This window comes from Pecten maximus, chromosome 4 (assembly GCF_902652985.1).
Source record: "Pecten maximus chromosome 4, xPecMax1.1, whole genome shotgun sequence".
Taxonomy (NCBI): domain Eukaryota; kingdom Metazoa; phylum Mollusca; class Bivalvia; order Pectinida; family Pectinidae; genus Pecten; species Pecten maximus.
The window spans coordinates 6,166,724-6,193,133 of NC_047018.1; the positions used below are offsets into that span (position 1 = coordinate 6,166,724).

Below are 26,410 nucleotides of genomic sequence, written 5' to 3' on the forward strand. Positions count from 1 at the left end.
AAGGCAATTCCTTTAAATCGCTACTAGTCATAAAGTTATGAATGGATTTGAACCCAATTTGGTCAGAAACATCCTTTGGGGAAGGGGAACAGATTTTGCATAAATGGTGACTCTGACCCCCAAGGGGCCAAAGGGGCGGGGCCTAATGGGGAAATAGAGGTAATTCCTTCAAATCGCTACTAGTCATTAAGTTATGAATGGATTTGAACCCAATTTGGTCAGAAACATCCTTTGGGGAAGGGGAACAGATTTTGCATAAATGGTTACTCTGACCCCCAAGGGGCCAAAGGGGCGGGGCCCATTAGGGGAAATAGAGGTAATTCTTTCAAATCGCTACTAGTCATAAAGTTATGAATGGATTTGAACCCAATTTAGTCAGAAACATCCTTTGGGGAAGGGGAACAGATTTTGCATAAATGGTGACTCTGACCCCCAAGGGGCCTGAGGGGCGGGGCCCAATAGGGGAAATTGAGGCAATTCCTTTAAATTGCTACTAGTCATAAAGTTATGAATGGATTTGAACCCAATTTGGTCAGAAACATCCTTTGGGGATGGGGAATAGATTTTGCATAAATAGTGACTCTGACCCCCAAGGGGCCAAAGGGGCGGGGCCTAATGGGGAAATAGAGGTAATTCCTTCAAATCGCTACTTGTCATTAAGTTATGAATGGATTTGAACCCAATTTAGTCAGAAGCATTCTTGGGGGAAGGAGAACAGATTTTGCATAAATGGTGACTTTGACCCCCAAGGGGCCAAAGGGGCGGGGCCCCATATGGGAAATAGAGGTAATTCCTTTAAATCACTACTAGTCATAAAGTTATAAATGCATGTTGTAAACTCAGAGAGTCTGGACTTCATTATTTCTTTAAAGCAGTTGGGATCCCCACGCTATAACCATAAATAGCATTGTTTGAGGTTAACAAACAAAAGGAATTGAACATGAACATTATTTTGACATTTGGTCAAATCCAACCAGGTGAGCGATACAGGCCCCATGGGCCTCTTGTATTTAAATATTGCTTAAACGATTGGATCAGTTAGTCGATGACATGAAGTATGTGGATGTTACCAACCCGTAGTACACAAAACAGAAAATATGATACAGGTTTTTACATTTTTTATTTGTTTTTACAGTTATCTCCCAATCGCCCTTTGCCTAGGGGCTTACAGTGTCGCACAACAAATTGTAGACTTCAATTTCAATAATTATTTTAAAGCACAAGTTATTTTTATCTTATTCCAAATGCCATACAACCATTATTTAATATTACTCTAGTATTGAAATTTTCATTCCTATTATAGATCATAAGTGGAAAATATGATTTAACAAACTTACCAAAGCCCAAATAAAGATTTTATAGCAATTTTGATTTGATTTTCAACAATGAACTCTTGCTTTACGGGACTTTTAAAGGTGACAGTGAAAGTTGAATAAAACAACTGACCTTTTGGAATAGCCCAGTATCCAAGGCACTCTGTTCTATCTCAAAGACCATTAATATAATATATCTGATATTACAGATACAAATGTGAAAATCAATAAATTACATAAACCTTATCAGTCTTTTCATCGTTAGAGTTGTGAAATGTGGAAGAGTTTCAAAACGTGCACAAGAATCAGTGAAGTATTTTGAATGCCATGTTTATAAGTCTCATCAGTCATTCCATTTTTCTGCGTTGGTTGAGCTAAATAATTGATTACTAAGTTAGCACTCATTGGTGATTTAGATTCACGCACTGATCTGATAAAAAAGATTATAGAGTAAATTGAGAGTGTATTAGTGTATAGATGTGTCTCCATGGGGACATAATGACTGCGGATTATTGACATCACTTTTCTCCAAAACATAACGAAAAATTTAACTTTATTTTCTTTAAAATCTCAGTTGAAAGTTCTCAGTTGAAAGTTTCTTACTTGCACTGTCAGCTTTATTTAATATCAATATGAACATGATTAAACATAGATCAACAACATCACACCTGTAAAAACCTTTCTCTCCAACACACTTTCTCTCTTTCAGGTAATACTTGCTTACTTCTGTTATGTTATGCAAGGAACCTTTATAAATTTCTCTCAACAAACCCTTATCATACAACAATATCACAGCAATTCTATATAATATTGATCAGATTGATCACGGTACCAACATTTATCAGTGGACCAGGATTCCTAATGGAGATGTTCATTTTTTTCAATTCTGCAAATAATCAATACACTGGTTCTCAACAACAAGTCCATTTCTGAGTATTAATGTAACTGAATATTGTGAAAAAGCTTAAAGGATTCAGTTCTTTAAAATTGTGTTTTGAATAAACAATGTCAGAAAACACTGGTTTGACTTGCAAACCACCTCAGATTAGCTAGATCACTCGTCACTAGAGAATGATTGTCTGTACAGTATCACTGTCACAAGCTTTAGAATTAACAACTCTGGCACAAAGTATATACTGCCAATAATCTGTAACTGGATGTTACATTTATCAGTGGCAATTGTATTCAAAAATTAGACTAGAAGTTGATTATTTCAATTTATGAAATCTGACTTGAGAGAAAAAGTACAAAATATGTCATTCACTTTTTGTGAGACACTAGTCATTTCTAGTACAAAATGCCCCCTTGCCTGACTATTTGTCACTGTCCATGATAATTTATAGGCGTTTCGAGATTTGCCGGAATATTCCACTGGTTAGATATTTAATGTGTATCACACTATAGGTTTGTTCAGTTGTCAGCAGTAAATGCCTGTAGCCCTGTGATAGCTCGACCCAATATCAGCGCATGGATGTCGTGGGTACCTGGAACATGATAGATATACAAACACATAATAAAAACAATTCCAATCTTTTCTATTCAGACTCTATATAAGATGATCAACATGTAACATTTTCTTAAAAAGCAAAAATATATAAAAGAGGCCCAATGGGCATGTATCGCTCACTTGGCATTAATCTGAGAAGTGGGTTTAAGGTGAAACATCTCTGACTTTGATGACCTTAGAAACTATATTTAGGTCATCATTTTCATATCAATGCCCCATAATAAATTTAAAATTTGACTCCAATGACCCTGTATATGAGTCAAGGTCATTCATTTACACAAATCAGGTATCCCTTCATCCTAGCATGTAACATGGTCAACTAAAGCCTCTTGGTTTGATCAATTGATCATTCATTTCAAACAAATTTGGTAGCACTTGCGCCCAACATGCTACAGGCCTAATATCAGGTCACTGGGCCTATTGAATATTTGGAAGACATTGTTTACAGATGACAGCACATTGATCCCCATGACCATGAATGCAGGTCTAGGTTATTCATTTGAACAAACTTGGTAGCCCTTCCCCCTAGCATGCTGAAAGCCTAATTTTAGGTATCTGGGTGTCTTGGTTCTTGAAAAGAATTCGGTAGAAGATTTCAGCATATTTAACCTCTGTGATCTTGAATGTAGGTCAAGGTCATTCATTTAAACAAACTTGATGGCCCTTCACCCCACCAAGCTACCATCCCAATATCAGGTCTCTGGGCCTCTTGGTTATTAAGAGGTTATTTAAAGATTGACAACAGAATAACGACAGCAGGACCACGGCATAAGCTCACCTGCCCTCCTTCGGGCAGGTGAGCTGATAAAACATTTCAAAAAGATCAGATAATCAGATAAATTATTACCAAGAGATCAAAATAAGATATGTACGACTTTCACTTCAAAACTCGAAAATATTCATAGCAACTAAGGGAAAAAAGAAAAGATACACAAATATATGAAGGACAAACCAGGTGAATGGAAGCATCCTGCAATATTTTATGCTTTTGTTAAAGTGTGTAGTTAACAAATCCTTATTAGGTTGGAATTGAGCATTCCTCCAACATACCTTCGTATGTGTTGACAGCCTCGAGATTCATGACGTGGCGGATGATGTGGTACTCGTCACTGATTCCATTCCCTCCCAACATGTCACGGGCTGTTCGTGCAATATCCAATGATTTACCACAAGAGTTCCTCTTTATCAATGAGATCATATCGGGGGTAATTCTGCAAAATAACCATCACTCTTTCACAGGTCGGTCAGTATTCATTAGCATGTCTATCAGTGTAGATAGTTAACATGTGTGTTCAGTAGTAGATAACAGTGAGGGGGGAAATAAAAGGTTAAAATCCATATTATAAGTATTAATGAAGCACTACTCTATCATTCTACCTCAGCACTTGACACCCCAGACAACATGTATTCAAGACTGAAGCAATTGTATCATGTGTCTCATATACATGTTTATCTTCGGTCACTTTTTAACTTTTTTTTAAATGATGAAACTTAACACATACAAAATTTTAAAAACTGGTGGAAGGTGGATTCTGTGTGTTGATATGAAACATAATTTGTTATTGAAAATTTGTACACCAATTTCAATCCACACTGAATGAGAATATGTTTAGAATAATTGAACATGTACTTTTAGTTTTCCATAATTTTTTGCTCACCTGGCCCAAAGGTGAAAATTCAGGTAAATAAAATTGCTGCTAGTCACGAACGACTGAATGGATTTTGATGAAATTTGGTCTGGCAAAGGAGATTCAATGATGTATAGAGGATGGCCAGAGGAACAGGGCCCAAAGGGGAAATATAGCATAAAAGAATGACAGGATTTAGTCTACATTTGGTTTAAAACATTGTTTGTAGTGACAGCTAAAATAGTAGGAAAATATTTGTAATATAACTTCTATGAGAGTATTTTGCCACCATGATTATTTGAATATCCAGGTGAGAGATGCAGGCCCTGTGTGCCCCTTGTTTAAAGGTCACTTACAGTCCCTGATCCTTCAGTCTGCCTGCCTGCACACATGACTGTAGACCAAGAGTGATTTCTGTTAACATATCTGCCATTTTCTTCTGCATCAGTTGGTTTTTGGCAAGGGGTTTTCCAAACTGTATCCTGAAATGGGAGCATATTTTTGTGATATGAAAATTTTCTTGCAGTTGAAAATCTATAATTATTATTTCCCCATATATTTACTGTTCGTATTAAATCTATAATTGTTCCCTTTCACTAATTTTCAACCTATTTTTTTACACAATAGATTCCATTCAAGTTTGATGGTGAATATGTCTGTCAATCACAATCATTTACAGTAGTGATCAGCTTCTGGTGTGAGGGGATTTGTACCATATGCGATACTTTGTTGTACTAATACATACATGGATTTATAGCAAGACTTTATAATCAGAGAGCTTATCTACCAGTAAAGGTCTTTCGTAATATTGTGAATATTAGTAAAGGAACATACCTGTCCATTGTGTATTGCCGTGCTGTTTCCAGACAGAACTCAGCAGCTCCCAGTGTTCCCCATGCTATACCATATCTGGCATTGTTTAAACACCCAAATGGGCCCTGTAAACACATTTTATTTAGAGCATTCTATATACTAAATTGAAATTGTCACATTCAATTGATTTTTCCAACAACAAACATCTCATACTATACTGTCAAATGATTTTTTTTTAATATTTACTTTATCTAACCAACAATAATTTTGATTATAGTATTTAAATAGGAAATGCATTTTGTTATTTTTTTAGAGAAGCAGCCAATATTTACCCCAAGACCCTGACACATTAGGAAGCATATTCTCCTCTGGCACTTCTACATCATCCATGGCAATCTGCCCTGTGATACTGGCACGCAAGGAAAACTTGCCCTCAATAACGGGCGCTGTTAGACCATTCATTCCCTTCTCCAGGATGAAGCCTCGGATTCTGTTGTTGTCTTTATCACATTTGCCCCACACAACGAACACATCCGCAATTGGAGAATTAGTTATCCTACAAAGAAACACTCTCTTGTACACTGGCAATGATACTAGTGACCAGCATGATATACTGAGTTATAGGAGGAGCCATGAGAGGTTATCTTCATATACAGGTTAACTTGGCTAACTACACAAAACACACTTCACTGATCTAGTTCCCCCCTCACTTTGTGACCTCCCATAATCTTGTTTCAACCTGAGAAGACCTCACTTTCGACAATATCTTGATTATACAGATTTAGTCAATCTCACAGAAAATTAAAATTTTTCAATAAACAGACACCATAGTCTGAGTAGATTTTCATTAAATTCAGAAACTTGTATGCATTTGTAATGATGGTGTAGAAGATTTGTTTCCTTTCACAAGGCAAACATGTTTACATAGCTAAGATAATATCCTCATATTCATGATCATTTATTATAAGGCCCAATTTGATTTTATCTTCCAATTTCAATAGTGGATTATGTGTGTGTACATGTATATTGAAAATAATTTATAATACATTCCAAGTACAAGAAAATTATTGGTGATATATTGTTACAGTTGAGCTTTGTTCTCTTGAAGTCAATGAGAGTTGTCAGCAAAAAAACCATGAGAGTCATCCAAGTATTTGAGGTAACCAAGTGCATTTTATGTAGAATGTTTACTTCTCCTTAAGCAGGATATTTTCAGAGATAACAAGGTATCAGTTTAAAGTAACAAGAGGCCCAAAGGGCCTTAACGGTCACCTGAGATTTGAAATATTTCGGCCAACTAAATTGACCCTTTTTGGCCCCACCCATCAGTCCTAATGGGGTCAGTCTATGAAGAGTATTTGATTCTAACAAATAGTTGATAAGAAGATTTTGGAAATTTCAGTCAATTTGACCCTTTTTGGCCCTGCCCACCAGCCCCTGGGGGTCAACCAGGGCCAACATGTACATAACATCAAACTGTAATTAAATGCTGATAATTTGAACCAAGTTAGAATGAATTCCAATACAAATCCCACAAATAATAGTCAAAAATGTAATTTCCCTATATAAACTATAGTAAAGTTTACCCCCTCCCCAGAGGCAAACGTGAGACCCCAGGGTCATGAAATTCACAATTTTGGTAAAGCACCTTAAGACCCTTCCATCTATGAAGAGTATTTGATTCTACCATATCTGAGAGTAGGGAAGAAGATTTTTGAAATTTTAGTCAATTTGACCCTTTTTGGCCCCGCCCACCAGCCCCTGGGGGTCAACCAGGGCCAACATGTACATACCATCAAACTGCCATCCCATGCTGATAATTTGAACCAAGTTAGAATGAATTCCATTAGAAATCCAACAAATAATAGTCAAAAATGTGATTTCCCTATATAAACTACAGTAAAGTTTACCCCCTCCCCAGGGGCAAACGTGAGACCCCAGGGTCATGAAATTCACAATTTTGGTAAAGCACCTTAAGACCCTTCCATCTATGAAGAGTATTTGATTCTACCATATCTGAGAGTAGAGAAGAAGATTTTTTGAAATTTCAGTCAATTTGACCCTTTTTGGCCCCACCCACAAGCCCCTGGGGGTCAACCAGGGCCAACATGTACATACCATCAAACTGCCATCCCATGCTGATAATTTGAACCAAGTTAGAATGAATTCCATTAGAAATCCAACAAATAATAGTCAAAAATGTGATTTCCCTATATAAACTATAGTAAAGTTTACCCCCTCCCCAGGGGCAAACGTGAGACCCCAGGGTCATGAAATTCACAATTTTGGTAAAGCACCTTAAGACCCTTCCATCTATGAAGAGTATTTGATTCTACCTCATCTGAGAGTAGAGAAGAAGATTTTTGAAATTTTAGTCAATTTGACCCTTTTTGGCCCCGCCCACCAGCCCCTGGGGGTCAATTAGGGCCAACATGTACATAACATCAAACTGTCATCCCATGCTGATACATTGATACAAGTTAGAATGAATTCCAATACAAATCCAACAAATAATAGTCAAAAATGTGATTTCCCTATATAAACTATAGTAAAGTTTACCCCCTCCCCAGGGGCAAACGTGAGACCCCAGGGTCATGAAATTCACAATTTTGGTAAAGCACCTTAAGACCCTTCCATCTATGAAGAGTATTTGATTCTACCTCATCTGAGAGTAGAGAAGAAGATTTTTGAAGTTTTAGTCAATTTGACCCTTTTTGGCCCCACCCCTCAGGCCCCTGGGGGGTGGGGACCATATAATTCACAATTTTGGTTGACCTTCAGCCATAGAAACTTTCTGCCAAATTTCATTGAATTTTGTTAAGTGGTTTTGGAGAAGAAGTCGAAAATGTAAAAAGTTTACGGACGCACGCCGCACGACGACGGACAAAAGGCGATTAGAATAGGTCACTTGAGACTTCGTCTCAGGTGACCTAAAAATGAAAAGATTACCTATATTGAATAATCATAAACATTCCTACCATGACTTGCTCCCAGACAGTCTGAAGGTTTTGGTAGCAGCATCGTATTTGGCTCTGGTTTCCATGGAGGCAGGATCACTCCCATGGTTTGGCTCAGTCAGACCGAAACAACCAATTAACTCTCCTTTAGCTTTGAAGTAGAAAAGCATTGTTAATTAACACAGCTAGACTTGTACATTTGTATTTTGAATAACAAGAGGTTCAGATGGTCATGGCAAAAGTATTCTTCATTAAAGCAATACTTTAAATATTTTAATAACTGGGCCAGATCTTAGAGCTGTATACCTCGGTGTCCATCTTGTTTTGCTCAATAAATTCATAATAGTGACCCAGGCATTTATCTCCCCAAGGGACAACAATTAATGCCAGAGCAGTATTTGGTTTTGAAAAAAATGTGCATATGATCAAAATATTCTGCAGGCACAGTGGGGACACATTCTTCTCTATTTATGCAGTTTTCCTTTGAAACTGATATCATATCTACAAGGGTACACAAACATAGATAAGCGGTTCAGTGGTCCTACATTTGACTACTTTGTATTTTGATGGATTTTTTTGTGACACTTCACACCAAGGTTAAGTATAAGTACAAGATATCTTTAAGAAGCTTGATTTTCAGGCTGTTGAGGTCAAGGTCACCACAGTTTTTTACAACTTTTCAGCTTGGGAAGAGACAATATTACACAGAATTATTTGGGTTTGTAATCATACCTAGCTTGGGTAAATATTTCTGTTTCTGCTCCTCTGAACCATAAGCATAGATAGGGTGCATCACAAGGGAGGACTGGACACTCATGGCCGACCTATAGCCACTGTCCACTCTAAAAAATAAAACAAGATAACACTCATGGCTGACCTATAGCCACTGTCCACTCTACAAAATAAAACAAGATAACACTCATGGCCGACCTATAGCCACTGTCCACTCTAAAAAATAAAACAAGATAACACTCATGGCTGACCTATAGCCACTGTCCACTCTACAAAATAAAACAAGATAATGAACTCTTCTAAATGTGTGAGATAAAAGTATATCATCTTTATATCACTGACTCAGTCACATATAGTGCTGGAATGTTATGTGACAACCTTCAATAAAAAGTATATTGCTTCAATTAGTCCTGTCAAAATAAAAAGCTGTAGTTTACTACTCTACAATAATAAAGTAGTTAACTACTCTATAATAATAAAGTATTAAGTAAATGAACTATTATGATACCTCTCAAGTTCTCTAGCTATCAACCCATAGGCTACAGAGGACACACCAGCACAACCATATCCCTGTATGGTAGGCCCTAGGACCCCAAGTTCTCCCATCTCTGGAATCATCTCTTTGTGGAAGTCTGAAATAAAAACCAAATGTGTTTTAGGTTGGATTGACTGAGGTCACAAAATATCTGTAAATGCTATAGATAACCAAATATAATACTGACACATAGCTGATTTGATCTCTGAATTAAAGATACAGAAATAAAATGATAAAACTACATACGTTCATGTCTATTGGCCATAAGAACTCTAGGCATCAGTTTTTCCTGGCAGTAGGACCTGAACTGGTCCCGTACCATAATCTCTTCCTCTGTCAGTAAACTTTCCAAGTTCAGGGCATCTTGCCAATTAAATGAAACTGAAAAGACAAAAGCATGTTACTTACAAGATCATAATGTATATATACAAAATGTACATACATCATAATTATATATGTTTGGAAGGTTGTAAATTGTAAATGGTGCATATAGCGATATGGTCACCTTGCAGCTTCACACAAAGGGGAATTTCCCTTTAGCTCAGTCAGTAGAGCAACAGACCACTTCAGCCATTAATGGCCATGGGTTCGATCCCCAGTGGAGGCATACAACCAGGTACTCACATTCCTGTTATGTTTGGTCCCGTTGACCACTCCAAGTGCAACCTCTTGAAGAATGAGGGGCTTCATTGGAGATAGAAACTGGGTTGATGTGTGCTTGGGAGTATAAACATTTGAAATGGAGGTGGGGGGGGGGGGGGGGGGGGGGGGGGGTAGTGTGGCAGGTTTAATTGTAAATAGTGTAGCCATACAGTCGCCTTCTAGCTTTGCGTTAGGGGAGATTTCCATTTAGCTCAGTCGGTAGAGCTGCAGACCAGTAATCGGAGGGTTATGGGTTCGATCCCGATGAAGTCATATTACTCTCTTTACTGTTACATATTCACCAAGTACAACTTATGAAGAAATCCTTCTAAATGGGTGGGTATGTCAAATAGGTATATATGGTGATTTACATTTCATGTAATTAATCAAAATGCATATACAGATGTTCATATAGTAAATATATATAAACTTAATAGAAAATATAACCTTACTCAAACAAAAACATAAAACATTAAAAACATAAAGCTAGCTCTTTTTAGCTGCTCCATTATATAACTCACACTATATACCTGATGATATGTGTCTTGGCATGCAGGTATTAAACAGCATTTTCACTTTCAACCTTATTTACCCGGTATTGGCATGTAATTTATTACAAGAGGCCCATGGGCCTAAACGGTCATCTGACTCTAAAGACTCTTCTACTATTGTAGTATACATACTCTGTAGCAAGTATATGGTGGCACTGTTGGCCATGGCGGCCATCTTGGATAAAAATAACAACACTTGATCAGGACCATCTCAGGATCATTTCAGGTAAGTGAGAGCTGAATCCCACTGGTGGAACTTGAGAAGAAGCTGGAAATAAGTGTTGTTCAGGAAAACCATGCTTGTGCAATCATTTTACAAAATGGCAGCCACATGGCAGCTGTGGCTGCCATGTCAAAGTTTTTACAAGGCTGAAAAATAACAACACTTTGTTGGCTCCACTTCCTTAACATCCTCACCAATTTCCAGCTCTATGACACCAGTAGAACTGGAGAAGAAGTTTAAAGTCTGTTTTTCAAGATGGCTGCTATGGTGGCCATCTTGGATTTTGGATCAACCCAAATAATAACAACTCTTGGTCAGGACCATCTCAGGATCATTTCAGGTAAGTTAAAGCTGATCGAATCCCACCGGTGGAACTTGAGAAGTTTGAAATAGGTGCTATCTAGGAAAACCATGATAGCACAATCATGTTACAAAATGGCCACTGTGACTGCTATGTCAAAGCTTTTACAAGGCCAAAAAATAACAACATTTTGTCGGCTTCCCTTCCTTAAAAACTTCCTCACCAATTTCCAGCTCAATGGCACCAGTGAAACTGGAGAAGAAGTTTAAAATGTGTTTCAAGATGGCTCCCACGGTGGCCATCTTGGATTTCTAACAGACCCGAAAAATAACAACATTTGGTCAGGACTATCTCAGGATCATTTCAGGCTAGTTTTAGCTCAATCCCACGGTTGGATTTTGATTAGTTTGAAACAGCGGACGATGGACGCTGCACAATGATTATACGTCATTGCGATCCTTCTGGTCAGATGACCTAACAAGGCATACCGAAGGTTAAATCACAGAATCTATCTTAAGTTTGTGGTTCATACATAAATGAACATGGGTTAGAAATAAGATTTCTTAGATAAACAAGAGGCCCAACTTGCCTGCATATCACTCACCTGGTATTCACGTTTGATGATTCTCTGCTTTTTAGTGTATCAAAACAGGATGATTCCTTGCATCAGTTAATCAAAAGAAATCCTTCATATATGTTTGAATAAATTTGACTCATGTGAACTTGAATATTTTGTCAAGGTTATTTCTTTTAGACAAATTTGTGGGGCTCCATCCTAAAAAACCTTAACCATGCAGCCAAATATCATGATTCTTAGGCTTTATGATTAACCAAAAGTTTGAACATTTTAACGAGTTTGACCATTTTGACCTTGAATTTGGGTGAAGATCATTTCATTAAGCAAACTTTGTGTGGCTCCATTCTAGGAATTAACCTACTAGTCAAATATCATGATTCTTGTCTTTTTTGTTCAACCAATAGAAGTTGTTTGAAAGCAAAAGTCGAGTGAATACTTAAACAAATTTTACCCCTATCACCTTCAATTTGGATCAAATTCACTTCTTTTTGCAAACATTGTATGGCTCCATTCCAGGAACCTAGCTATCAGATAAATATCACTATTCTATGGCTTTTGGTTTGGGATTAGAAGTGGAATGAATGCTTTAGCAAATTTCTGTGACCTTGAATATGAGTCAAGGTCATTTCTTTTCACTAACTTTGTGTGATCCATTCCAGGAACCTACGTATACCAGCCAAATATTGTTCTTCCAACCAGAAGAAGTCGTTTAAATGTTTTAACAAATTTGACCCCATGATCATGACCTTAAATATCTTTTCACAGTTTTTGTGGGCTCCATCTCAAGAATTTACAGCCTCAGATCATGACTCTGGGCCTCCTGGTTAACGAGAAGAAGTAATTTAAATGGAAAAGTTGGCACCACATAGACGGAGGACACTACACCACGGCAAAAGCTAATTGGCCTTTTGGGCTAAGTGATTTAAAAGTACTTGCGATAATTACCGGAATATAACTAGCTAATACATATTAATGTTGCTATATATACTAAAGTTGCTTTGCCAAAATTGTTTTGAAGTTGGGTAAAAAAATTTGATGTCAGTGCCATCCATTAAATTAACATTCCTAAGATCAGACTATCATCTTCAACTGATCATCTGTATGTACAATGTGAAGAGATAAGTCTGGTCAGTTGACAGGTGGGCCTGTATCAAATTAGCATCATACTGGTGTACATAATAGTCTTTATTCTTAAGCACTCCACTCTACCTTTCTGTGGCTTCTTCTGTTCCACCGACTGTGCTGTGATAATGTTAAGGATATACAAAGTTTCAAGAAATACAAAGGAACCATAAAAACCCTAATTTGTAATTAAACATACATGTACAGTGTATATCTGAAAGTCTTCATCCTGAATACCCATGCAGTTTAAGATGTGTTATAGGCCTGCAGCTTGTCATGTATATTTGCAATTGTAATATGAAGTATAAGCTTAGACTTCTGTACAATTAATGAAGAATTATGTAACCAACAAAACAGAATTTAATTAACCACATTTTCTTCACTAGAATCAGTAGATCATCATTAAGATTGAAATATAACATTCTATTATCTGAAACGTCTTGGATATAAAGTCATTTTTGGAGGGGAGAATGGATGTGAGTTCTTATACACTGATACATGTACAGTAGCCTCCCCAATGCTGTCAACTGAACACATCTTACCTGATTTGACAGTCTCTTTCTGTTACATACTAAAGGATACATGATGTTGCTCCAGCTTGCAATCTACAGGATGTACAGAAAGACTGAATCCTGCTGAATTTAAGAGATCTTAGCCCTCGAAGTGCCATTGTTATATAAAATGGTCAAAGTTGTTACAATAACCTTAGCTGTCTGCTGTTGCAAAACATATGACGACCTTCACCTGTTGTGGAGGAGTGTCCCGCTTTTCCGCAGCAAATTTCCTTCAGGTTAAAATAAGTGATGCAAAAATTGCCAAAACAATTACAGCATACAAACACGTAATATGTTTTAGATGTTTTGGAGGTCTTGTTAGATTTTGGGGATAAATATATATACCGGCTGATAGCTACAGAAGTATCGCAGAAACGCATGCAGAGCAACATGGCGGACCTTTCAGAACTCGTGCTGAAAGCTGTCGACAGATCTGAAGGAATAGACACGAAAGATATAGCTACACAGTTAGATGTAGATCACCAAAAAGTCGTTGGAGCTGTTAAAAGTTTACAGTCATTCGAAGGTGTAAGTAAACACATCTGTTTCCATCACACGATTTTAGAGAAAGGTGCCACGAGTGATGCAATCATGCGTCAATATTTTGCTATTTTCTACTGACTCAAAAGAGGCGAACATGTCGTAGTATATTAGACCTATATTTATTGAAAAGATTAACACGAAAAGGTGTGTATGCCTAATTCTTTTTAAATTCATAATGCATGTCAAGTCACATTGCTGCAAAATATGTTAACTAAGTTGGTTTCTCTTTCCATATACATATGCTTATCCGAGGATTGAACATAACGAGTTTCCTTTTGTCCGCACACCAGACATAAGCAATTTTGAGCTGGTATATAGGGTCACAGCACACTACTCTATGGAAAGGTGGAATTCCAGGACAGGTGTTGACAAGATTTCCGCATCTGACATGACACTTCATAATATAGATTTTCCTCTGGCAATGACACCTTGTCTGATGTAGGGCCAGAGTGTTCTACTATATCAAAACAGAGGAATTATTTGTGAAGATAAAATCGAATTGGCGTGACATAAAACCTTCCTTACATATGCATAAATGATATATTTATTTACCCCAAAACACATATTTAATGCAATATCGATGGTTTAGTCCCCTCATTTACATCTGTGAAGCTGATTAAATTGTTAATTGAATGTATTAGGATCAATTCAATAATTCAATTTCAGAATTGATGATCTACACAATAGGTGATAGGCAACTACCCAAAACCAAAATAGCATTACATACATGTTGTGGACAATGCATATGTTAAGGCATAATTGTTAAACCTATATCTGGTTGTTCTTGTTTCATTTTTTGTGGTTATGATGATAAAAGACTTTTCAATTATTTGAAACAGGTAATCAATGCAGAACAGTCTGTAGAAAAATGCTGGCAATTGACGGACGAGGGAAAAGTGATCGCCAAGCAAGGGAGTCACGAGGCCCGTGTTTACTATGCTGTTCCTTCAGAGGGAGTTGCCCAGGCTGAAATAATGGTAACATTTAGATTTTGTTTAATCATAGCAATATCTTTTTACCTTTCACAGTGTAAACAAATGGAAATAAAATCCTGAGAATACAAATGGATAGCAATTGGCACAGCCAGATCCAAAACAAGAGGGTAGTTATTAAAATTAAATTACCCCCATACCCCCTTCCAAACAATTAACCAAGTTTGTTAAACATCATTTGGACACAGAAGGCCATAAATGTTATTGTTGTACACAGGCGGGTGTTGACCTTAGTGTATCAAACAATGATTAGATATACAGGTGAACAACAGATGATGTCACATGTGTTTCTTAAGTAAAAACTTTCCTTCTAATTGTAGAAGTCTGTTCCAAATGCTAAAGTAGGTTTTAGTAAAGCTATGCAGAATGGCTGGATACAGATTGATAAGAAAGCAGAAGGCGGACCTAAAGTTACTAAGAAGGTTTGTACATTTTTTTGGCTTTTTGTTTGCATATCAGGGTGCTACAATACAGGAAATCATTTGGAGACAAGCTAAAGGGTTTCATATAGTCAACTGAATAGGGGTTTTCAATATTTTTGTAAAACTCTTTATATCCAGATTTTGCTTGAGGTTAAACCAAATAAATTGTACATGTATTGAAGTTTAGCTCATACCAGTAATCTCATAGAAACAACACAGGTAACAGATGACATTAGAACAGTGTAGGATAGCTTTATTTAAACAGATATCAAATTAAAGTTTGTATATTCTATATGTGTGATATGTTTCTACTTTGTTCTGACCGATGTTATTGTTATATTTTAGGTTGATAGTATCAGTGATGCTGTACAAGAATGTCTGAAGAGGGTAAATCAGGGTAAAGATGACATGACAGATGCTCAGAAAGCCGAGTGTAAAAAAAGGAAACTCATCACAGAGGTGTAAGTTCCATGAATGTAGTGGGATATCTATATAGACTTGGTGAACAGGTCGTGTGAATGTAGTGGGATATCTATATAGACTTGGTGAACAGGTCGTGTGAATGTAGTGGGATATCTGTATAGACTTGGTGAACAGGTCGTGTGGATATCTATATAGACTTGGTGAACAGGTCGTGTGGATCTATATAGACTTGGTGAACAAGTCGTGTGAATGTAGTGGGATATCTATATAGACTTGGTGAACAGGTCGTGTGGATATCTATATAGACTTGGTGAACAGGTCGTGTGAATGTAGTGGGATATCTATATAGACTTGGTGAACAGGTCGTGTGAATGTAGTGGGATATCTATATAGACTTGGTGAACAGGTCGTGTGGATATCTATATAGACTTGGTGAACAGGTCGTGTGAATGTAGTGGGATATCTATATAGACTTGGTGAACAGGTCGTGTGGATATCTATATAGACTTGGTGAACAGGTCGTGTGGATATCTATATAGACTTGGTGAACAGGTCGTGTGGATATCTATATAGACTTGGTGAACAGGTCGTGTGGATATCTATATAGACTTGGTGAACAGGTCATGTGAATGTAGTGGGATATCTATATATAGACTTGGTGAACAGGTCGTGTGGATATCTATATAGACTTGGTGAACAGGTCGTGTGGATATCTATATAGACTTGGTGAACAGGTCGTGTGGATATCTATATAGACTTGGTGAACAGGTCGTGTGGATATCTATATAGACTTGGTGAACAGGTCGTGTGAATATAGTGGGATATCTGTATAGACTTGGTGAACAGGTCGTGTGGATATCTATATAGACTTGGTGAACAGGTCATGTGAATGTAGTGGGATATCTATATAGACTTGGTGAACAGGTCGTGTGAATGTAGTGGGATATCTATATAGACTTGGTGAACAGGTCGTGTTGATATCTATATAGACTTGGTTAACAGGTCGTGTGAATGTAGTGGGATATCTATATAGACTTGGTGAACAGGTCGTGTGAATGTAGTGGGATATCTATATAAACTTGGTGAACAGGCCGTGTGGATATCTATATAGACTTGGTGAACAGGTCATGTGAATGTAGTGGGATATCTATATAGACTTGGTGAACAGGCCGTGTGAATGTAGTGGGATATCTATATAGACTTGGTGAACAGGTCGTGTGAACGTAGTGGGATATCTATATAGACTTGGTGAACAGGGCGTGTGAATGTAGTGGGATATCTATATAGACTTGGTGAACAGGCCGTGTGAATGTAGTGGGATATCTATAAAGACTTGGTGAACAGGTCGTGTGAACGTAGTGGGATATCTATATAGACTTGGTGAACAGGTCATGTGAATGTAGTGGGATATCTGTATAGACTTGGTGAACAGGTCGTGTGAATGTAGTGGGATATCTATATAGACTTGGTGAACAGGTCGTGTGAACGTAGTGGGATATCTATATAGACTTGGTGAACAGGGCGTGTGAATGTAGTGGGATATCTGTATAGACTTGGTGAACAGGTCGTGTGAATGTAGTGGGATATCTGTATAGACTTGGTGAACAGGGCGTGTGAATGTAGTGGGATATCTATTTAGACTTGGTGAACAGGTCGTGTGGATATCTATATAGACTTGGTGAACAGGGCGTGTGAATGTAGTGGGATATCTATATAGACTTGGTGAACAGGTCGTGTGAATGTAGTGGGATATCTGTATAGACTTGGTGAACAGGTCGTGTGGATATCTATATAGACTTGGTGAACAGGTCGTGTAGATATCTATATAGACTTGGTGAACAGGTCGTGTGAATGTAGTGGGATATCTATATAGACTTGGTGAACAGGTCGTGTGAATGTAGTGGGATATCTGTATAGACTTGGTGAACAGGTCGTGTGGATATCTATGTAGACTTGGTGAACAGGTCATGTGAATGTAGTGGGATATCTATATAGACTTGGTGAACAGGTCGTGTGAATGTAGTGGGATATCTATATAGACTTGGTAAACAGGCCGTGTGAATGTAGTGGAATATCTATATAGACTTGGTGAACAGGTCATGTGAATGTAGTGGGATATCTATATAGACTTGGTGAACAGGTCGTGTGGATATCTATATAGACTTGGTGAACAGGTCATGTGAATGTAGTGGGATATCAATATAGACTTGGTGAACAGGTCGTGTGAATGTAGTGGGATATCTGTATAGACTTGGTGAACAGGTCATGTGAATGTAGTGGGATATCTATATAGACTTGGTGAACAGGTCGTGTAGATATCTATATAGACTTGGTGAACAGGTCGTGTGAATGTAGTGGGATATCTATATAGACTTGGTGAACAGGTCGTGTGAATGTAGTGGGATATCTATATAGACTTGGTAAACAGGCCGTGTGAATGTAGTGGAATATCTATATAGACTTGGTGAACAGGTCGTGTGGATATCTATATAGACTTGGTGAACAGGTCGTGTGAATGTAGTGGGATATCTATATAGACTTGGTGAACAGGTCGTGTGGATATCTATATAGACTTGGTGAACAGGTCGTGTGAATATAGTGGGATATCTATATAGACTTGGTGAACAGGTCGTGTGGATATCTATATAGACTTGGTGAACAGGTCATGTGAATGTAGTGGGATATCTATATAGACTTGGTGAACAGGTCGTGTGGATATCTATATAGACTTGGTGAACAGGTCGTGTGGATATCTATATAGACTTGGTGAACAGGTCGTGTGGATATCTATATAGACTTGGTGAACAGGTCGTGTGGATATCTATAGACTTGGTGAACAGGTCGTGTGGATATCTATATAGACTTGGTGAACAGGTCGTGTGGATATCTATATAGACTTGGTGAACAGGTCGTGTGGATATCTATATAGACTTGGTGAACAGGTCATGTGAATGTAGTGGGATATCTATATAGACTTGGTGAACAGGTCGTGTGGATATCTATATAGACTTGGTGAACAGGTCGTGTGGATATCTATATAGACTTGGTGAACAGGTCGTGTGGATATCTATATAGACTTGGTGAACAGGTCGTGTGGATATCTATATAGACTTGGTGAACAGGTCGTGTGGATATCTATATAGACTTGGTGAACAGGTCGTGTGGATATCTATATAGACTTGGTGAACAGGTCGTGTGGATATCTATATAGACTTGGTGAACAGGTCATGTGAATGTAGTGGGATATCTATAGACTTGGTGAACAGGTCGTGTGGATATCTATATAGACTTGGTGAACAGGTCGTGTGGATATCTAAATAGACTTGGTGAACAGGTCGTGTGGATATCTATATAGACTTGGTGAACAGGTCGTGTGGATATCTATATAGACTTGGTGAACAGGTCGTGTGAATATAGTGGGATATCTGTATAGACTTGGTGAACAGGTCGTGTGGATATCTATATAGACTTGGTGAACAGGTCATGTGAATGTAGTGGGATATCTATATAGACTTGGTGAACAGGTCGTGTGAATGTAGTGGGATATTTATATAGACTTGGTGAATAGGTCGTGTTGATATCTATATAGACTTGGTTAACAGGTCGTGTGAATGTAGTGGGATATCTATATAGACTTGGTGAACAGGTCGTGTGAATGTAGTGGGATATCTATATAAACTTGGTGAACAGGTCGTGTGAATGTAGTGGGATATCTGTATAGACTTGGTGAACAGGGCGTGTGAATGTAGTGGGATATCTATATAGACTTGGTGAACAGGTCGTGTGAATGTAGTGGGATATCTATATAGACTTGGTGAACAGGTCGTGTGAACGTAGTGGGATATCTATATAGACTTGGTGAACAGGGCGTGTGAATGTAGTGGGATATCTGTATAGACTTGGTGAACAGGTCGTGTGAATGTAGTGGGATATCTGTATAGACTTGGTGAACAGGGCATGTGAATGTAGTGGGATATCTATATAGACTTGGTGAACAGGTCGTGTGGATATCTATATAGACTTGGTGAACAGGGCGTGTGAATGTAGTGGGATATCTATATAGACTTGGTGAACAGGTCGTGTGAATGTAGTGGGATATCTGTATAGACTTGGTGAACAGGTCGTGTGGATATCTATATAGACTTGGTGAACAGGTCGTGTAGATATCTATATAGACTTGGTGAACAGGTCGTGTGAATGTGGTGGGATATCTATATAGACTTGGTGAACAGGTCGTGTGAATGTAGTGGGATATCTGTATAGACTTGGTGAACAGGTCGTGTGGATATCTATATAGACTTGGTGAACAGGTCATGTGAATGTAGTGGGATATCTATATAGACTTGGTGAACAGGTCGTGTGAATGTAGTGGGATATCTATATAGACTTGGTGAACAGGTCGTGTGGATATCTATATAGACTTGGTGAACAGGTCATGTGAATGTAGTGGGATATCTATATAGACTTGGTGAACAGGTCGTGTGGATATCTATATAGACTTGGTGAACAGGTCGTGTGAATGTAGTGGGATATCTATATAGACTTGGTGAACAGGCCGTGTGAATGTAGTGGGATATCTATATAGACTTGGTGAACAGGTCATGTGAATGTAGTGGGATATCTATATAGACTTGGTGAACAGGCCGTGTGAATGTAGTGGGATATCTATATAGACTTGGTGAACAGGTCGTGTGAATACATGTAACAGTGCAACAGAACTTACTACTATTTAATTTACTGATTTCCAAAGTTAGAACTACAAATGTACCTGTATTAGTTAAGATCTGGTTATTATTCCCAATGGTGTCACATATATACAGTTGATTCTGCAACAGCTATTCATCTTTTAAATACATCTGGTATAATTCTACTTTGATCTCTAATCCTGTTTACTTGGAAGTCACTTTGTATGTGCTTTAATTGATGTTACCTTTAATTGATGTTACCTTTTAATGATATTACCTTTAATAGATGTTACCCTTAATTGATGTTACCCTTAATTGATGTTACCTTTAATTGATGTTACCCTTAATTGATGTTACCTTTTAATGATATTACCTTTAATTGATGTTACCCTTAATTGATATTACCCTTAATTGATGTTACCCTTAATTGATATTACCATTAATTGATGTTACCCTTAATTGATATTACCATTAATTGATGTTACCCTTAATTGATATTACCATTAATTGATGTTACCCTTTACAGGAAGCTTACAAGCTACCAACTCAGAAAGGGACCAGCTTTTTCATTGACTGTACAGAAACAGGAAGTGGACTTAACACCAGAAATGATACAAAAGTATGCATGTTTATCATGTTGACCAATGTTGGTACACTTAGAATCATGTTGATAATAATGGATACACATACAATGCATTGACACAAGGAGACACACTGTATTGGTTGGTGTTGCTGCACTATTGGCACCATGGCTGTACATGGCTGAAAATATCAGTCTCTGTTTTATTTACTGTAGGTACTTATAGATAATGCTCGTGATGTTTGGTTTTGTCTGAATTCTTCAATTCAGATGCCTTGGGAACTTTTTCTTAACTTTAAACATACACATTGAGTTGAATTAATGTTCCCTTTAATATAATATTATAAAAAGGATTATTTATTATTTCATACAGTGCTCAAAATAGTGTTTAAGATTCAATATCTGGCAGTAACTTCAAGAATGACTCCCTATTTATACTATATTATATTATAAATAACATTGATTAACAGTGGGACATGGAAGGAAAAGTCATTCAAGGAGTACAACTTTGATGCATTAGGGGTACCTCCCAGTTGTGGACATCTTCATCCCCTGCTCAAAGTCAGAGCAGAATACAGACAAATTTTCCTTGAAATGGGGTAAGTTTGATCTTTTTGAATAGACTATGAAATTAAAAAAGTAATTCAGATTGAAAAACTGCTTGAAATGCTAACTACCACAAGAAAAAATAAAAATTAAAAGAAATATCTCATTCACTAGAATATTCAAAATAAAACTCAGAACAAAACATTCAAAAGTGATCTAATATTTTCTTAAGGTTAGTAATTTTATTGACTTTGAGGATAGATATTACTATTCTTTTCTCTTTTTTTACCTTCAGTTTCACAGAAATGCCTACCAACAATTTCATTGAGAGCTGCTTCTGGAACTTTGATGCCCTTTTCCAGCCTCAGCAACATCCAGCAAGAGATGCTCACGACACTTTCTTTGTCTCGGGTCAGTGTATCCGCGTGTTGTGTATTAATAACATTACTGATCACTGTATCACTGTATGGCCCAGTTCTATCATGATTATGGTATCTAAAATTTATTCTATAACCGAAAAATGAATGATATTTATTTAAGTAATTAGAAATCGCTTTAAAATGAAAGCCAATTTCCAACAAAATTAATATGACTGAGAGCTCTACATCCAATATTTACTTCATTTAAAATGTGTGGTCTCCCTCATCAGTAACATCAATAATGTGAAGTCTCTCCCCTCTACAGACCCCCAATTCGCTCATGAATTCCCAATGGACTACTTGGCAAGAGTAAAAAAAGTTCACTCAGAGGGCGGATATGGATCTCAAGGGTGAGTTACAAAGTACTGCCTAGTATACTGTTTGAGCTCAATTGAAACCTGAAATAGTTTATCATCTAAATGTTATTGATGAGGAACTTTGTCATCAATGTTTGATATAATCATTTATAATGTATTTTATTTTAAATCAGATGTTTTTATTTCCTTCACACTCTTGTAATCTTACAATTTGTAGATATAACTGTGACTGGAAATTAGAAGAAGCCAAGAAAAATATTCTACGGACACACACAACTGCTGTCAGCAGCCGAATGTTGTATAAACTAGCCCAACAGGTCAGAATGAAACAATGAATTTTATATGGAACTAAATGTAAATAGCTAAACAAGTAATATGGTTTTATTATAGCCTTTTGAGCTGTCGTGGAGAATGAGAATATTTTTGAAAAAAAGTTGAAAAATATCAATCTTCGAACTTTCACCTGAAAGATAGATACTAAAGTTGTTTGTGATCGCGAGGTAAAAATATGTTAGAAAACTTGTGTATTAATTGACAGGAGTTCAAACCTGTTAAATACTTCTCCATTGACCCAGTCTTCAGAAATCTTAGAAAACTTGTGTATTAATTGACAGGTGTTCAAACCTGTTAAATACTTCTCTCCTCAGAAATCTTAGAATACTTGTGTATTAATTGACAGGAGGAATTTAAACCTGTTAAGTACTTCTCCATTGACCGAGTCTTCAGGAATGAGGCAACAGATGCCACTCACCTGGCTGAATTCCACCAGATTGAAGGTGTAGTTGCTGACCGGGGCTTGACCTTGGGTGACCTTATGGGAATTATCAAGGAGTTCTTCAAAAAATTAGGCATTGAGGAGATTTGTTTCAAACCTGCATACAATCCATACACTGAGCCAAGTATGGAGATTTTCGGCTACCATGACGGTAGGTAAAATACTGTTATACAGATAAAAGTTATATTTAATGCCATTGACGGCTACCATGACGGTAGGTAAAATATTGTTAATATACCGATAGAATTATATTTAATGCCATTGACGCTACATTCTGAGGTCAAGTCTGTTTGTCTAAAAATTACAAATGTTCAAATTATTCGAGCTGTACTCCTCAGTGCATGATTCCAGTCAGCCATTAGGAATGATTATCACCGATTTATTACAGGACTACAGAAATGGGTTGAGCTTGGAAACTCTGGAATCTTTCGCCCAGAAATGCTCTTGCCCATGGGATTACCTGATGATGTGTCAGTAATAGCATGGGGACTGTCACTGGAAAGGTTGGTACTGGACAGAGTTTATAATTACTACAATGGAATTAGATAATATGATAGAAGATATTAAAGATGCCATTTCATTTCTATGAACCAAACAGTTTGTTAATTTTAAGGCATAATACTAAAGGGACCTAGAGATATAAAGTTTGTCAAGGCCAGCAGGGAGGTTGAGTGCTTAGGGCTGTTATACCCTACAAAGTAATTAAATTACAGGATGTAATGCAGTGTATCTATCTGGCTTATTAGTTCAAATGAAACTGAATCTATCTGGCATCTTGCCAATCACATAAGCCATATGCATATTGGCTGGGTTGACAGGAAGATAAACATCCCTTGGTTAGCCAATCAAAACCTGAGATAAACATCCCTTGGTTAGCCAATCAAAACCTCCTGCATTCTTAATTACACTTTATTTTTCAGGCCTACCATGATAAAGTATAAAATTGATGACATCCGGACACTGATAGGACCAAAAGTGGATCTTCAGATGGTCTACAATAACCCTATATGTAGACTGGACAAATGAAAGGACTTGAGACCACCAATGTAGATAACATTTTAATTTATAAATCAATATTACGCTATTATCAATAGATGGCAGATATTTACTATCTCAGCAGGACAAGACCAAAAATGTGCTGCCAAATTTTCATTCATGCTGACAGTTATTAGCATTTCCTCACTTTACGTATTTTGGTCGGATGGAATGCTGGGTAATTCACACACTGGTTTGTGCAATAGAAGTTATAACACCAAGTAAGAATCTGTACATTAGTATTGATATGAACTTCACGGTGGATGGATTCGATTGTGCTGGATATTCAGTGAATGACAAGATACACGAGTCAAAAGACTCGGTGCCTCATGGTGTCCACTTAAACACATAGATATGAAGATTTTGTATACAAGCAGTAAAAACAGCAGATTTAAGGCAAGTTGTACAAACAAAGTAGAAAGACAAGTGTTTCTTTTTATTTCAGCTGTTTTATTTTACTGATGTTTGATTTTCAAAAATGAAATGTATTCCTTTTTCATCTGATTATCAAATAAATCTCATATGAACTATTATACTATAATTGTTGAATTTCATCTGTACCATTCTAGTAATTATATGCATATATGTTTTATATACTGATAGTTTGTCCATCTCCATGCCCAAGTAGAACTAAAGTTCAGTGGTTGATAGCCATTTCAGAACACAAGTCAGTTATATGAATAAGGACTCTGCAAATTAATCAAACATAAGATATACAATAGGCCTAGTGGACCTGTATCACTTCCTTACAGCTTATGAAGACAGACTTTCTGAGAAGACTTGGTTAATGCCATTCTTAGCCCATCATAAACTGGTAGGCTCTTCAAATCGCCGTACAGCTATGGTCCATGACCTGTCCTTTCCTCTGTTTACAACCTTGCTATTGCTATTCCTTGAGAAGTACTGGAAGGCTATATCTAACCATCTTTGCTTGCCAAAGGTGTTTCTATACGATAGTATTGAGCACCCTTGGCTAGCCAAGTTGATATCAAACCTGATGTGTAAATTCCCTAGTTGTGCCCATCTAATTTTGAGAATGACTGAGAAAACAGAATGGCCTTTCACTGTGAAGGTAGACAAAATCTTTTCCGAACAACTCGTTCTAATAATTCTTATCCAAACTTTTCAAAACTTCAGAGGTCAGCACCAACATATACACTGAATTAGTGTCACTGTGCCTATGTTTTGATCTGCTATTTTGTCCACTTTTGTCAACTACTTGAGCAGAGTGGGAATTGAGTTGGAATGGTGAGGTTGGGGGTTATTAGTCAACCATCCTGGTGAGTTATAAGTATTTGCTTATTAGGATATAACTTGTGATGGGGCAGAAGTCTTTATACACATATTGAGGGTCCTCTACAATGGTAAATACTATCTCAGCTTGGATCATGGAAGTATTGGACAAAACCACCGAGTCCTTCAAACTCTAAAAAAGTCTAAAAAAAAACTTGCCATGAACAAGAAATAGTGATAACAAAACATCAACTGTGAAAATCTAAGACAGATTTTGCTTTCCATATACATTATGTTACTCTAAAATGAACAGACGCAACAAGGGACCAATACAAGGGAAACCTACACATCAATATTGAGGAGTATCCTTCCAGTACCTTTCAAGAAATGCTGATAACAATCTTCAACTGTCAAAATCAAAGATGGCTTCCTGTTGGCCATTTTGTTTCCAATTTAGACTCAAAATTAAATGGACATAGCTAGGGATCAAGAACAACCTACATGAGAAGTTTGAGAACATTACTCCAGTATACTTCTCAAGAAATACAAACTTCAACTGTCAAAATTCAAGATGGCTGCCTGTTGTCCATTTCGTTTACAAGATCAGAGTCAAAATAAAATGAGCACAATTACAGATCCATGGGAGCATACTGGTAAAGTTTGAGAAATATCCTTTCACTTCTCAAGAAATGATCATAACAATCTCCAACTGTCAAATTCAAAGATGGTCGCCTGTCGGCCATTTTGTTTTCCGGATGTACAATGGCACAGACCACTGACTAAGGATGATTTGAAGAGTCCATCATCTAATTAAGGTGGGTTAATAAAGATAAGAGACTTTTAGATGGAGTAACATTAAATTCCTTTATTTTTGTTACCATTACAGACCAAGAGATGATACACAACAACACACATGTAGCCATGACAATGAATTAATGAAATCTGCTTGGAATGATGGAGTGTACAAAACATGGACCAATAATGT

The 26,410-nt window shown here is 37.2% G+C and overlaps 2 protein-coding genes across 2 annotated transcripts; one reads left to right on the forward strand and one right to left on the reverse strand.

The window, feature by feature from the left end:
- Window positions 1-1,103: 1,103 nt before the first annotated feature.
- LOC117325059 (glutaryl-CoA dehydrogenase, mitochondrial-like) lies at window positions 1,104-13,653 on the reverse strand. Its single transcript, XM_033880985.1, is given in 11 exon segments — window positions 1,104-2,797; window positions 3,871-4,031; window positions 4,805-4,930; window positions 5,283-5,420; window positions 5,602-5,817; window positions 8,240-8,369; window positions 8,951-9,060; window positions 9,459-9,582; window positions 9,732-9,866; window positions 12,989-13,021; window positions 13,484-13,653. Coding segments are annotated over 11 exon segments (1,335 nt in total). The 5' UTR covers window positions 13,572-13,653; the 3' UTR covers window positions 1,104-2,723.
- A 173-nt stretch (window positions 13,654-13,826) lies between these two features.
- Window positions 13,827-26,410, forward strand: LOC117325061 (phenylalanine--tRNA ligase alpha subunit-like). The gene is made up of 12 exons (XM_033880987.1): window positions 13,827-13,983; window positions 14,838-14,975; window positions 15,311-15,412; window positions 15,758-15,873; window positions 21,047-21,139; window positions 21,571-21,699; window positions 21,942-22,057; window positions 22,331-22,415; window positions 22,600-22,699; window positions 23,062-23,308; window positions 23,546-23,660; window positions 24,078-26,410. The coding sequence occupies exons 1-12, from the start codon at window positions 13,834-13,836 to the stop codon at window positions 24,181-24,183; spliced, it is 1,497 nt and encodes a 498-aa protein (XP_033736878.1). The 5' UTR covers window positions 13,827-13,833; the 3' UTR covers window positions 24,184-26,410.